Here is a 14,487-nt window from a genome sequence, read left to right as displayed (position 1 = left end):
GTAGGGAAACAGAGTTCTTTATTTGTCGTTACAAGTATTGCTATTAATTTTTTAATGGATATACTTTATTAGATCTAACTGCAGGTTCCTCTCGAGATGGCACCATGCCTGGCACAATGGTGCAAGTATCCTAAGTTCATTACATATCTAGTTGATTGACTGGCTGGTGACTGACTGACGGGCAGGACTTTTCTAAAGGGTAAGAATAAATATAACCTGGAAATGCCACAAGGTGTCCCTTTCTTTCTTGTTGCTTACATTGTATTGGATGGGACAGGACTGACGGTGGGAAGTGGAGAAGTGGGAGAAGTGAAAAGGATATTACCTAGTATTGAGAGATAAGTAATATTTCTATTTCAAGTCCAAAGTCAGGCAACTGGTCACTATCAAAGGAAGGAGGTATGCAGAAATCAATTATCTTGTCCCAAATGACATATCCACTAAGTGGCCGAAACGGGGGTTTGAACCTGGGCCTTTGCAATTCCACAGGTCAGCATCCTACTATGGGATCCGTGCAAAAACAAGACCCTTTAGGGGCGCCTGGGTGGCACAGCGGTTAAGCGTCTGCCTTCGGCTCAGGGCGTGATCCCGGCGTTATGGGATCGAGCCCCACATCAGGCTCCTCTGCTATGAGCCTGCTTCTTCCTCTCCCACTCCCCCTGCTTGTGTTCCCTCTCTCGCTGGCTATCTCTATCTCTGTCAAATAAATAAATAAAATCTTTAAAAAAAAAAAAAAAAACAAGACCCTTTAGAGGCAAACACAGCCTCATACCCCAGCTCCTTGCTTCCTGCAGGCTTGGTGTTGGCCCCTCGCACCCTCCACAGTCACTTGCTTCCCTGGGGATGGTGGGGAGTGGGAGGGAAAGTGAGCAGGTGGTTTTCTGGTGTTCAGAAAACTTCTCTTTCAGATCCCAAAGCTCCTCGGCCTTGATCACACTGTCACACAAACCCAGGGGCAAGGCAGCTGTGCAAAATGAAAAGAAGATGCTCAGAAGTTGCTGGCTCTTAAAAGGAACACCCTCAGGACATCCCGGAGAAGGTCCAGGACCTACCCACCACGGTTGCCAACAAGACGAAGCGGCATCTTCGAGGGTTGTATTCTGACTTATACTGGTTTCCCTGGGCTTCTCTGCACTTAGCGCTGATCACTCCAGCCTGCAATGGGTTTCAGCATTACAGGGCTCAGTACCCCGATGCCTTCTTCCTATGCTGACTTGGATTAGGCATGGGAAGGGGGCAGAGCAGTCAGTGGTCTGCCTGCTGTGCTGACGTGTAGACTCATCCTATCTCCCCAGACATTGCAGAATACCCACATGAAGCAGGAAAGACGGCAAGGAAGCTCACACAAAGGCCCCAATCTTACCATTATCTTGTGACATGTGGCCCACTTGTAATTCGATAAGGCTAAAATCGGAGAGAAACATTCCAGGGACTGAGCCCAAAGTGGGGAATGAGGAGTTTAGTCCAGCCCATGGTGTGGAGGGATGAGGTAAGTGGTGGTGGTAGCGGGAGGGGGTGGGGTCCCAGTCATCAGACCTTGTATCGGAATCACCCGACTTGCTTGTAAAAAGTATACATTTGGGGGGCACTTCCCCCAGATACTGAAATCGAGAGATGGAGCCCAGACACCTCTCCATTTAGTAAACTCCCCAGGAGACTCTTAATTAGCCAGCTTTCATCCAGCAGCTACCCCAAGCTGCTCTCAATTACACAGGCCCAGCATCAGAACCCAGCTCCGTCACTTGGGTGCTAGGTGGCTTTGGAGAGGCACCAACATCCTCTGAGTCTCAGTGTCCCCGTCAGGATAAGCCAGGGACAGTGATATTAATATAAACCAGAAGATCACTGTGCAGATAAAATGAGAAAATGTAAATGACATATTTAGAAATAATACTATATTCTGTCCCCATGAGTGACTGGTTTTGGAACAAAGCTGCATCTTCTGCTGATACACCCAGTGAAGCCAAAAGGCTGGTGCAGAGAAGTCCAAGGACATAGCTGGTGGGTCCCAACTGGACAGGAGAGAGCATCCCTCCACTTGTTTGTAAAAAGCTGGCCTTGTGGGGGCTTTTTGTCCCTCCTGCTTCTCCTTCCCCCCATTCCGTTCTCTGGGGAAATGACTTCAAATGTCAACCATGGATCCTGCTGCCTTATCTTTTCATAAACTAGCTCTCCTGGGCCCCGGGTGGCTCAGTCAGTTAAGCATCCAACTCCTGGTTTCGGCTCAGGTCATGATCTCAGGGTCGTGAGACTGAGCTCCTCACTGGGCGTGGAACTGCTTAAGATTCTCTCTCTCCCTCTCCCTCTGCTCCTCCCACCCCACTCGCACTCTCTCTCTCTCTCTCTCTCTCTCTCAAATAAATAGATAAATGAAATCTTCAAATAAAATCTTAAAAAAAAAAAAAAAAAAGCTCCTCTCTCAGCTTCTGTGAAAACTCCAGGCTCTCCCGTGCAGTGATCTCACCCTGCAAGGGGGCACTCTGCCAGCCCAGGGGAAGAGCAAATTTATTTCTTTTCATGCTTTAAGACGTTATTGGCTGCATATTGTTTTAATGCGGTGCATAATTACAGAAACTGCTCTGAAAATCTGTATATTTTATCTGTGCTTTATTATACCCAGAATATTCCCCAATTCTTTTTTCTTCTACGTGAACCAGCTTAAAATATATTTTGGCGTCCTTTTTGTCATCTTCAAATTGAATAGCCAATTCTTACTGTAATGAAAATACTTATGCGCCAGCCCGGTGATATACAACACTACACTCTAATTACGGCTGTGCTTTAATTAACCTGAATTGAAGAGTGTTATCATTAAACTGCTGGTAACTTTGAGTTATGGCTTTTCTTTAATTTAAAGTAGAAAACACAGATAATTAAGCCTCCAGATAATCAAATGCTTGAGGAGAGCTTCAATGTTTTGGGATGTTCCTAAATCTTATTAAATGTCCTTTCTTTATTGATTATTCCTACCTCTGCTGTACCATTGTGCTGAACGAATAATAGCACTAAGTCGAACACGTTCTCACTCACATCAGAAGTTGGGATTTTTGTATTCCAGAAGCCGTGCTGAACAAATATTAAATTCTCTGACAACAAGGTGTGTCTGAAAGATTCTCTCCTGCTCACATCATGTTCTAAACAAGAAAATCAATCAAGGGACATATTTACAGCAGCCACTGGTGTCCAGCTCCGAAGGGCAATGAAGTTTCACACCACCCTGTGAGTTGGGGTTGGCAAACTCGCGTGTCTGTGGGGCCAGGCCCGGGATATTAATGCAAATCTGGCCTGGTTTAAGACACCAGAGAGGGGAGGACCTGCACTAAACCCTTCCTTCTAACAAACTGGAGCCAGTTAGCATCTGGTAGAAATGCAAGTCCTGTGTTGGCTCATCAGATATTCAAGAGATGTCAGACATCTAGATTTTATGTGAATTACCACTATTTTGAAATATTGGCAAGTTACTTTTAAGACATTAAATACCGCGTAGGGCAAATGTGAGTCAAATGTACCTTGTGGGTATCCCAGTTACAGCTTCTAGGGGGCGTGGTTCTAACCTTCCAGGTTAACAGTCTTAAAATGAACTGACTTGGTTCCCAGGAGCAGAATAAGAGAAGCAGTGGGAATGCAGGTTTCTGAGGGTAGATATAAACACCAGGCAAGCCAGGGAAAATCAACAGCCAAGGAGGGCATCTTCACGCACTCCCCTGCTAATACCCCTAGTGCCATAGAACTTCTCCGGGCATCGGTGCCTTTGCAATGTGCTCAGACCACCCCTACCTCATATAGGAGGGCTCAACTGTTGTTTACTTTTTAAAAATAAAACCGGCTTCTATTAAAAGTCCTGAATTCTCCCGGGCTTTGTATCCCAGGCAGGCCAAACTCCAAGGTGGAGAAAATCCCCTGGGACAGCATCAATGTTCCAGGACCCAATGCCTTTGAATGGTTAACTTCTTTCTGTGGCAGAAAGAGAAATAGCTCTCAAAGAAAGGAGCACATGGGAGTTACAATAGGGCATCCATTTTCAGAAAATAACTCCTTCCGAATCAATTACCTATTCACTTTTCCAGTCCATTTAGTGTTTAAACTTTCGCTTAGAGACAGGGTGAGAAATTTCAGTAAACAGCCAGACCATTTTGGATTGCTTAGGGTCTGGGCCCAGAGACAGACAGAGTATACCTGCTGTGTTCGCTGACAGGAGTCTCCAGGTAAACACCAAACTCCCAGGCGCTCTGTCCCCTCTGTGCTATGCACAGAACAGAAAGCTCTAAGACAGAGGAGCCCAAGTGCCCCCAGGACTACTGTCTTCAGACCTCCCTTTCCAGAAGGTGGGTTTTGTTTGTAGGCACCCAGACAGCTCAAGGGAACAGCTTTTCTTCCTCAGCCCAATGCGTTCCCAGATTCCCCTATTTCTTCCCGGTCTTCATCAGTGAGACTGAGGTTATCAAATCTTTTGCTGAAGTGTCAATGGATCAAGCTTAATGTTTCAGCATTCCTAGGGAGTCTGTGCTTTCATAGGGGACAAAGCCCCTGTTTGACTTACACCCAACATGTGAGATTCTAAGTGGGAAATCTGAGGCATCATCATAATGGAAGTTTCTCGGGGTTTAGAGCCCTTGGAACTCTTGAGGTCATATCCGTTAGATGGTCGCCTATTCTACTTGGAGGGGCCATGGCAGGCTGGGGCTGCCTCTTGCTCAAATCCCTCCTGCTGAGCCAACAGAAGGAGAAGCTAAGCCTTCTCATTGGCATAACATGACAGTTGTCCATTTCGAGAGCTAAATTCCTAAGGGCTGTCTCAAGGCTTTCTTCCACACATTTTGTTCCACATTTCCTCAGCAAATCAAAAATGCACTTCAAATAATGGCTTCTCCGATGTCTCTATGGTCTGGCTTGACTGAAAAATATTAAAATTCCTTTCATCAAGGAGCTAGCAAGATTTGTTTTCATCCTTGTAAAATCAGAGACATGGGTTCCTACCACCCTTCATAACTGTGTTTACGTGGCAGAAGACTAATTCAAGACATGCAGGAAAAATGTAGTTCATAATTTAGTGCAAATGATGGATCTAAGAATAAGGTTCCCAGAGCTGCGGGGAAAAGCAGCGCCAGCAGAAATCCCCCAAGCAGGGACCACGCTATGACCCACCTTCCTGCTGACCACACAAGACAGAGCACACAGGATACCCTCGGTAATTGTTGGGTACCCCGACTGTGCTGGGCAGAGGTGAGGTGTCTTCCCTGCAAGGGCCACCTTACACATCCCTGAGGGCCAAAGAGCACATGGTGAATGGTCACTTACTCACAAACAGTAGGGAAGGACAGACCCACGAAGGCACTGGAGAGATATTCTGTGTACATTTCATTGGAGACTCCTTCCAAGTAGTATTTCTGCCACGTGTCTTCCTCAATCTAAGAGAGAAGAACACAGAGGTTTAAGATATGACAGTACACCATAAAAGGGAAACCAGAGTTTACCATCTGGCCAACGAATGAATGCCCTAGTTATGTGATGGTTATCATCTTCAGCAACCAGGAATACAACCACATCACCTACGTGAAGCTGGCCACGACCCTAAGAACATAGAATAGTAGGACAGCGCCTCTAAAGCACCCCTGATTCCTAACCTGCATGATTTCCAGGTTGTGGAGGTGTGGGCACTCACCCACAATACTGGCAGGCGGGTAAATCGATACAACTTTTCTAGAGAGAAATTTTGCAATTGTTAACAAAAAAAATTTTAAAGTTCATGTTCCTTTGCACAAGTCCATTTCAAGTATTCCTAGTAAAGAAACAGACAGATACATATACAAAGCCATTTGTGGAAGAACATCCTTTTAATGAAAAATTGGAAATAACCACAAATGGTACATTTTTTAATGGAACACAAAGAAACAATTAAAGATTATGGTGAAAACGTGTATCTGTTCATTATATAAAAAGGCACATTACTAAATAGCATTTATAGTCTGACCCTGCTAAAAAAGTACCCTATAATTATCTGAATGCTTGTAAAGCCATAGAAAAACTAGAAAACTTTATACGAAAACACTAACCATTGTTATCTGAGTGGTAGAATGACACTCTTCTCTATAGATTTCTGTTATCTGAAGGCTTCGTGTGTGTGTGTGTGTGTGTGTGTGTGTGTGTGTGTGTGTGTGTGTAAAACAATACATATATTTCTACTTTGGGGAAAAAAAGACTTTTCCAGCCACACCCTAGGTATCACAAAAAGTAAAATGTAGTTTCAGAGAGGTCTTACTCCAGATTTCATTAAAATGTGTGGGGGTTTTTTCTAATTAATCAAGCTCAACTTGTTTTCCCAACAACCCTCTTCAGGCTAAACACTTCTGGAAGGATTTTACATTGGAATTGATCTTTAAAAATTATAAAGTGAATAACAACAAGAACGCCAAGCCCCTCTGGGAGCTCAGGGATCTCAGGGATCTCAGGATTCCCAAGGCAGGCAGGCTGTGTGGTCCCTGGGAGGCTGCAGCCTCCTACATACACCTCTACTAGGAGGCTGCATAAGGCGGGGGGAGGGAGATGAGAGGCAGCTTCCCAGCCAACAGGAAGTGACTTTTTACAATGTCTTGTGCTGATGTTGAATTAAAACTCATCTTGCCTATGGCCCCATAGTCAATTAACTAGGGGAATGCGATGCTGGAAGTTGAAGGAGACTTGTAAACAGTGGGAATGAACACTGACCATCTACTTGGTGCCACTCTGGAATACAAAGAAGGCAGGAATCATTTAGAAATAAACTGAATGCTCCCTGCTTCTGTGCTATTTGTCTGCTTTGTGCAAGCCTGGATGATTAGAGTATGTGGGTTAACCTCATTAGTTTGAGCTGCTTCTAACCTACTCCCACACATTAGACATTAGCTATGCAATGCTTCTGGGTATGGGTTATCTACAAATTGGTCTTCCCCAGAGTGGGGTCTTTAAAAAAAAGGCACTCAACCATTTCTACTGCTAAACTGTATGATTTTAAAAATTAACTGCAATGTGTTTAACTAAGCATAAATTTTTTAATTTCCCTGAATCCTAAGAGTTCAACTTTTTTTTTTCAAATAAAAGATATTTCTGACTTCATAAGCAAAGGTCATGAATTCTAACTAATTTGAAGAAAGCCTAGTCTGCTTTTCAATAATCTGAAATATAGAATATTTGGGACATTATAGTACGGTAATTTGTTTTATTGGTAAATAGGATACTTAGATGAGAAATTGCCAATTATAAATCCTCATGGTAGAGCTTTATGGGAAAATAGTATTTTTGCAGTGGAAGAATTCAGCCTATTCTTTTAGCAGAGACATTCCCTTTATAATGTGCTGTTTATGTGGTTAATTTAATTACAACTGATTTTCAGAAACAATGAAAATATGAACCTTTTTCTCAATTATTATTGATTGGTGGTTGTATTCCTCAGTTAATATAGTTTTAATATGGTTCTTTTAGCTGTGGTCAGTATTTTCATGCCTGTGTGTCCTAACAGAACTACTCTTTCAACTAAATTTTATTGTTGGTTAATCATTAAACAATTTTTACTAAGTAGAAACAAAATTTTGCAGGGTAACAATATTATTCATGTTTGTTTTGAACATGGCAAATATTCATTCATTCATTCAGCAAATATTTATTGAGCACATTCAGTATCTCAGGACCTATTCTAGCTGTTGATTAAATATTACTCAAACTGGTATTTATTTTCCCATATTTTTCTCTTTGCTGGAAGAAGCACCAGATATGTCTGGCTACGATATATCTGACCAGATATACCCGACTTTTACTGATTTTTTTCCATATTTTTTTCCTGCAAGTTTTGTCTCTGTGGCAGACCTAGAATGCCTAAGGAACTCAATATCAAAATAACTGGAAATATATACAGAACTTTTCTGGAAAGCAAAAGGCCTCTTCTCCATCCATATGTAGATTCTCAGATGGCATCCACAATGCTAGATACAGTAGCACCAAATGGACTGTTTAAATACTGATTGGTTTCAATTCATTGTTACAACCTTTTAAGTTGCCACATTTTTTTAAAGGATCTTATTTATTTATTTGAGAGAGAGAGAGAGAGATCGCACTTACACATAAGTGGGGGGAGGGGCAGAGGGAGAGGGTGAAGCAGACTCCTCCTGAGAGCAGAGCCCCACACGGAGTTTGATCCCAGGACCCCGAGATCATGACCTGAGCCAAAGTCAGATGCTTAACCAACTGAGCCACCCAGGTGCCCCAATTTCCCATATCTTTAACACTGTTTCTATACAGATAAGTCAACATGCTTTTGAGGAATCTGATAAAGGTGCTACGCATACCTTTACACACAAACTTAAAAATGGTTAAAATGCTAAATTTTAGGTTATATTCATTTTACCACAATTAAAAAAATTAAACCCGTATCTATAATTGTAAGAGCAGAAGAGTCAGTGATTATAATTAACACTAAGACCTTTTAATCCTTAAAGGCAAGAACGACAATTTGGGACAGATGGATGACAAGAACAGGCCAATGACATCAGGAGAACCAGGAAATGAGCCCCAGCCCGTGACCCCGGACACAGTGGCACACTGTGGGCTCAGCCAGCCAAGCTAATCTTTATCCCAAAGCAAGGCTCAAACCATCCATCACTTCTTACCAAGGTTGACCTAAGTCTCAAACATGGCCTCTTTAACTTGACTTTGAAAAAGCAAGAATGAAAGTGTATATTCCTTTTTCCTTTGTCAGCAGTAATGAAATGTATTCTTTCTTTTCTTTTCTTTTTTTTTTTTAAGATTTTATTTATTTATTTGACAGAGAGAGAGACAGCAAGAGAGGTAACACAAGCAGGGGAAGTGGGAGAGGGAGAAGCAGGCTTCCTGCCAAGCAGGGAGCCTGATGTGGGGCTCGATCCCAGGACCCTGGGATCATGACCTGAGCCGAAGGTAGACGCTTAACGGCTGAGCCACCCAGGCTCCCTGCCCCCCTTTTTTTTAAGTAGGCTCCATGCCCAGTGTGGAGCCCAACATGGGGCTTGAACTCAGGACCCTGAGATTGAGACCTGAGCTGAAATCGAAAGTCAGACACAACCAACTGAGCCACCCAGAGCCCCTGAAATGCATTCTTAACAACAGAAAAGTAAGTATAAAATATGTTGAGTTGAAAACATTTGTGCTTCACACAAGAGAAGATGACAGTGAACAAAGGAATCTAGAAAGGGTGGGGCAAGTTATTGTCATTATAATTTCCCTTTCGCAGAGGATAAACAGACAGGTTACCCACCTGGTCACCTCTTGCAAGAGACGACAGGGTAAATACATAAGGAAGGAGTGGTGCTAGGATTTGGGGGGGTGGGCAGGGAGGATTTGCTGCACAAAGGGGAAAGACTAGAATCAAAGCTCACCAAGGACTCAAAATCTTAAACCTTGGAGCCTGTGACCTTGTGAGAGGTCCATGAGGAGTAACACTAGTTTTGAGTTGCACTGAGAGCACGGGCCTCCTACCAGAGCATGGCAGCATCCTTTCTATGTCACAAAATGGAACCATCCCAGCCTACAACTTCTTTCCAAAAACAGTACATGCCATTCTCCACATTTGTGTTGTGCAGGTATTTTTAACTGTAATGTAATGTACACACTTCCCAGCAGAAAAATGAAGGAATGGGACCAAAATGACTTAAGGAAAGGTGCCAAAATTAATCTGCCAGCCATTCAGCAATCAGTCAAAGGCAAGGCGTTTCCCAAGGCAGCAATCTCTCCTTTGGCTGCCACATCAAACTCCAGCTGTTTTAGAAGAGCAAAGACGAGCAGGTGATGTGCTGCAGCTCCTTATTCATCAAATACTCACAGAATCTTCAGTGAGAACGGAAATTGAGCCATTCGGCTGGCTCGTCTGCACTTCTCGTCGGCTTATTTATGCTCTCTCCATTATCTAATTTTTCAACCAGTCTAGTCCAACCCCCCCCAAAAATGGTTGTACACCGGTTCGTGGGCAGCCGGCTCTACCATCAAAGGGCACCTTCCAACTGGAAACATGAGCCTTGGCTCCAAAGGAAGTAACACCTTCTAGATTCTAGATTCTGCATGTGTTACTAATGGTGGGTCGGTAATGACACCTTTTATTTTTTATGCTTTCTCTGATTAGAGTGAAACTGTGTTTCTCTAATGCTAACAGCCCAGTGAATGTGAAAAATCAGCCATCCTGGCTGGGGTATGCGACAACCATGGTGATTTCTGTTTCCAGCAAAGAGTCTGAATAACTCTGGTGATTCTAGTCAAATAATTTTGCTAATGTCTATCCCTACCTCTGAAGTCATGTAAATAATTCCAGAGATTATCATACGCCAATTCTTATTTAATTGAAAGCAAGTACACTGTTTTAATCTAAATATATTTATATTATGCACATCAAAAGTAATGAACTAAAAGGAAATTATAAAAACCAATGACCATTATGCTAATAGCTACACTAAGAAGAGGTAAGTCGTTGGGGGGCCTGAGGGGCGCAGTCAGCTGAGCATCCAACTCTTCATTTTGGCTCAGGTTGTGATCTCATGATTCTTGAAATCAAGCCCCATAATGTGTTCCGTGCTCAGTGGGGAGTCTGCCTGAGATTCTCTCTCTCCCTCTCCCTCTGCTCTCCCCCCCACCACTCTCACATGTGTGCATGCATGTGCTCTTTCTCTCTCTTAAATAAATAATTCTTAAAAAAAAAAAAAAAAGAAGAAGAGGTGAGTTGCAACAGACGCACTAACATTGCCCAGCACTGGTAGTAAGAGATTAGTGTATTAGCAGGTATTTATTGCATTACTATTTTTTAATCTATCCAACTTCAAAGTTAGTATTTTTCCTCTAAAGGATGCACAATTTTAAATCATAAAACTGCCTCTAAAAGAACTAACCGACCACATCTGAATGAACATTTGTACATATAAATCACATAATACTTTGTCACTGTCCTTTATGATGTGACAGTCTAAAACAGAGTGCAGTGACATAAATTGATTGATGTGCCTTAGATCCCATAAAAACATATTTATTCCTACAAGAAAAAGAAAAAGAAAACACCCACAGGAAGTGTCAAGCCCTTGACTACAATAATAAACATGGGATCAGCATTTATGGTCTCCAGGCTGATGAGTGTATGGGTGGTCATTAAAATGTGTGGGGTCATTTACCCCCATTCCTCAAGATCATGCTCTGTCACTGAGAAAAATCTGATTTAATGTTGCATCTAATCATTTCTTGCTGGAAAGCACAATGTTAAGGACAATTGAGTGTTAAGGAGGCTTTATCATTGGGCTCTCTGGATTCTCTCCTCATTTCCTCTATGTTCCAATCTTAACACACTTGCCCCGGTTTTTATCAATGGGCACATGGCTATCTCTTTCACCCTCCCTTTCTCAACATTCTTTAGTATAATGACAAATCCTAAAATCAACTCATGGAATTAAGATCTTCGCAGGTGCCAGAACAGAGAATGCCGTGCTGCATTCTGCTACAGCTTTCTGGGGGTGAAGCAAACTGGTGATAAAGTTGAAACCAAAGGAGAGAAGCAGAGGAGATGGGGCATGAATGGTGATTTGCACCCTTTCAGAATGTATTTCTTCTCTGTGCCAAATTGCACTTCAACGCTGTACTTCTTGGACGTGGAGTCAGGTCGGCTGCCCTTCTGAGAGCAGCATTGGATTTCAGGGACTCCATAACGATCTGGCATTCCACAATTATGGCCTATTTCAGATTGCATTCTCCAGAATGTGAGAACAGGACGAAAGGATTTCAGACTCGTCCAAAGGCTTAGGACAATGTCAATTAAAACAAATTAATTTGGATTTGATGGAATGCCAGATAACTGGTTGCTTCAGCAGTGAACGAATAAATAAACAACTCCAAAAATTAATTTTGGGCGGATGTGAGCCAAACCTCTTAGTCCCAGACTGGTGGGCTGCAGACCTAACAAAAGAGATTTCTTCCATCAGGCATTATGAGAAAAAAAATTAGCCCACATGAGGTATTCTGAGAGAGATTAACAGACCACACCACATGCAAAGGTGTAAGAATATATGACATTTTCCCCACTGTGTTACCCCCAGGCCAGATTATTCTGAAGACACCAAGAGTGCCAGAGGGACCGAAGCTAAAGGAAGGGTTTGTGTAAAGAGTAACATGAGAACTTTTTGAAAGCATTATTATTTAGAAATGATTTAAGAAAGTATTGCTTATGTGGCTGGAAATTGGTATTTTCTTTCACTATGTAAAAGGCTTCTCTAGTCTCTCCCTATTTTTCTCTCCAGTGTAGAAAAGGTATTTATGCTTAAGAGATGTCAGGCCCTGTTAAAGGTTGGCCTGTTCACTCTCTGTCCAAATAGGACTTTGGTTTTGCAATCTTGAATGGTTAAGAACATCCTCATTTACGCTTCAAATAATAAGGTTCTTAAAATATCACTAAAAGAATTCTAATCTGGGTAGAGCACGCAGGAAGTAAATGTTCTCAAGCAGACGCCTGCTGAGCAATCCTCAGGAGGCTGATTCAGCCCCCAGCATGCAGGATTATCCAGGACGGAGCTTCTCAATCCATCTGAGGTAGGGGACCGACCTGGGTTTTGTTTTTATTTCTAATATCCACTGTTTTGCAGACTCAAACTTCTACAAAATCCAGCAAAAATGAATTCTAAAAAAAGAAGAAGAAAAGACAAGGCATGCAAAGTACAAGTCCAAAATTTTTCTCATTAAATGCCACCAATAAAAAATTAATCTATCAAATTGCTCTGAAAGTTCCTAAGAACTTTCTCTTGGCCAATAGTTCACAGCACCCCTCCACAGACTGCACTAACAGATGTGCTGGCCTCACTCTATCTTAAAAAGCTAACTTCCCACAATTTCCCCCAAGCTTCAGCAAAGTAGAAGTACTCTCAACTAAGATTTCCCAGGTCAGCTCATCAGAACTTACTAAGAGGTGTTATACCTCGAATTTACAGAGTGGAGAGAGGGTCCCCCATGAAAATGTAGGTTACTTTGAGGGCAGAAAATTCTACCTGAATCTTCAGTGCCTGGGACAGCGCAAGGCACACAAGCAATAGCTCGATCATCTTGGAATGGATGAAATACTTTTGAGAAGGATTGGATTCAATAAAGCAAAACTGGGCATTTTTTTAGTGCGATGGCTAGAATCTTAACATGTTAATAGGAGTTGTAAACCTCCGGGGGGGTAGGGGGAAGGGACACGGTATTTCGTCACACAATCCTTTATTTCAGGGAGCAGCTCACGGAGCTAGGCAATGCTAATCTAAAAGCTTTCCCTGTGATTTCCCGTCACTGTTTCCCTTGATCCTTCTGTCAGAAATATATATCTCTATAATATCTCTCTATTTTTCAGTTGTCAAATCGAATTCTTTCGATAAAGTTTACATCAGTTGCCCCCTCACTGGTGAGGCAGTTCCTTATTTCCCCAGCTCGACGTGCTCTTCTTCGTCTTATTGGGAAAACTACCTGAGCCCACCTCTGGGGGGATGGGAGGGCAAATTGAGGTGATGAATATAGAATGATGAGGACACTACCTGGCCCACTACCTGGCATATGTTAACTATCATTAGCTACCATCGTAGTATTGGAGTCCTCTGACATCTGATCACAGCTACAGCCAAGTGGAATTTGGAACATGAGCCCCTCCATTATGCACTCAACTTTGTATCTTCCAGAAAAAGCAACAAAGTACCCTCTATGCTGCCTGTATAAGAGGTGTTTAATTAATATCTGCTGAATTGAACTAAGCAAGAGAAAACTAGAGAAAGAGACACAGAGAAACTAGCCATTTTCCCGAGCATCTAATCACAAGTAAGCACTGATAACATCACAGCATTCAATGTTGCACCATGAAATGAACCAATTCATGCCTCCAAATGCTGAAAATGCCTGTATTCTTGGGTTCTAATAGGGAGCAGGTAGAATTGGGTCATTTTTCAACTTCCCAGAAAACTTCTTACGAGGACAGATATTTTTCTGGAAAATTTTGTCATCACAAAACATCTTGGGCTACTTAACAAGTGGCTCATGGTTTTCTAAATTCTAAATCCAATCACTTGGAGGCTTGAATTCGAAAGAAGGAATTCTCAAGAGCTGGTATACTGCCTCCAATCTGACTGCAGTCCTTCCTCCTATGAGCTGTGAATCCCACCGCCATTCCTGAGGAAGGCAGCCCCCTGTTCAGCCTTGTCTCTGACCACACTGTCTTCCCTGCGGGACTCAGCCTTCTGGCTTCCCCTTGCCTTCACTTTCTTGGTGTCCAGTGTAGAGTCAAACAACAATTCAACAGGACACAGACTGAGCCCAGCAAAGGCTACATCTGGCAACTCCATTACTCACAAACTCTAAAATTGAGGCAAAAACAACTGTGGGTTTGTTGGTTGGTTGGTTGGTTGGTTATTTATCTATCTATTTATTTATTTTGGGATGAATAGGAAGGGAGCTAGAAAAGAAAAGCATTCAATTCATCACAGGAACTATGAGTCT

The 14,487-nt window shown here is 42.6% G+C and overlaps 1 protein-coding gene across 1 annotated transcript in view; it reads right to left on the bottom strand.

Annotated features, from left to right (window-relative positions):
* The window catches only part of KCNMA1 (potassium calcium-activated channel subfamily M alpha 1), a 250,752-nt gene that overhangs the window by 150,254 nt on the left and 86,011 nt on the right, over positions 1-14,487 (bottom strand). Inside the window, exon 10 of the mRNA XM_040623777.1 lies at positions 5,299-5,408. Within this exon, the coding sequence (XP_040479711.1) occupies positions 5,299-5,408 (110 nt within the window). The remainder of the gene's footprint in view (positions 1-5,298; positions 5,409-14,487) is intronic.

The sequence above is a fragment of the Ursus maritimus genome, unplaced genomic scaffold (assembly GCF_017311325.1).
Source record: "Ursus maritimus isolate PB19 unplaced genomic scaffold, ASM1731132v1 scaffold_7, whole genome shotgun sequence".
NCBI classification, from domain to species: domain Eukaryota; kingdom Metazoa; phylum Chordata; class Mammalia; order Carnivora; family Ursidae; genus Ursus; species Ursus maritimus.
This window is presented reverse-complemented; position numbering and strand designations above follow the sequence as displayed.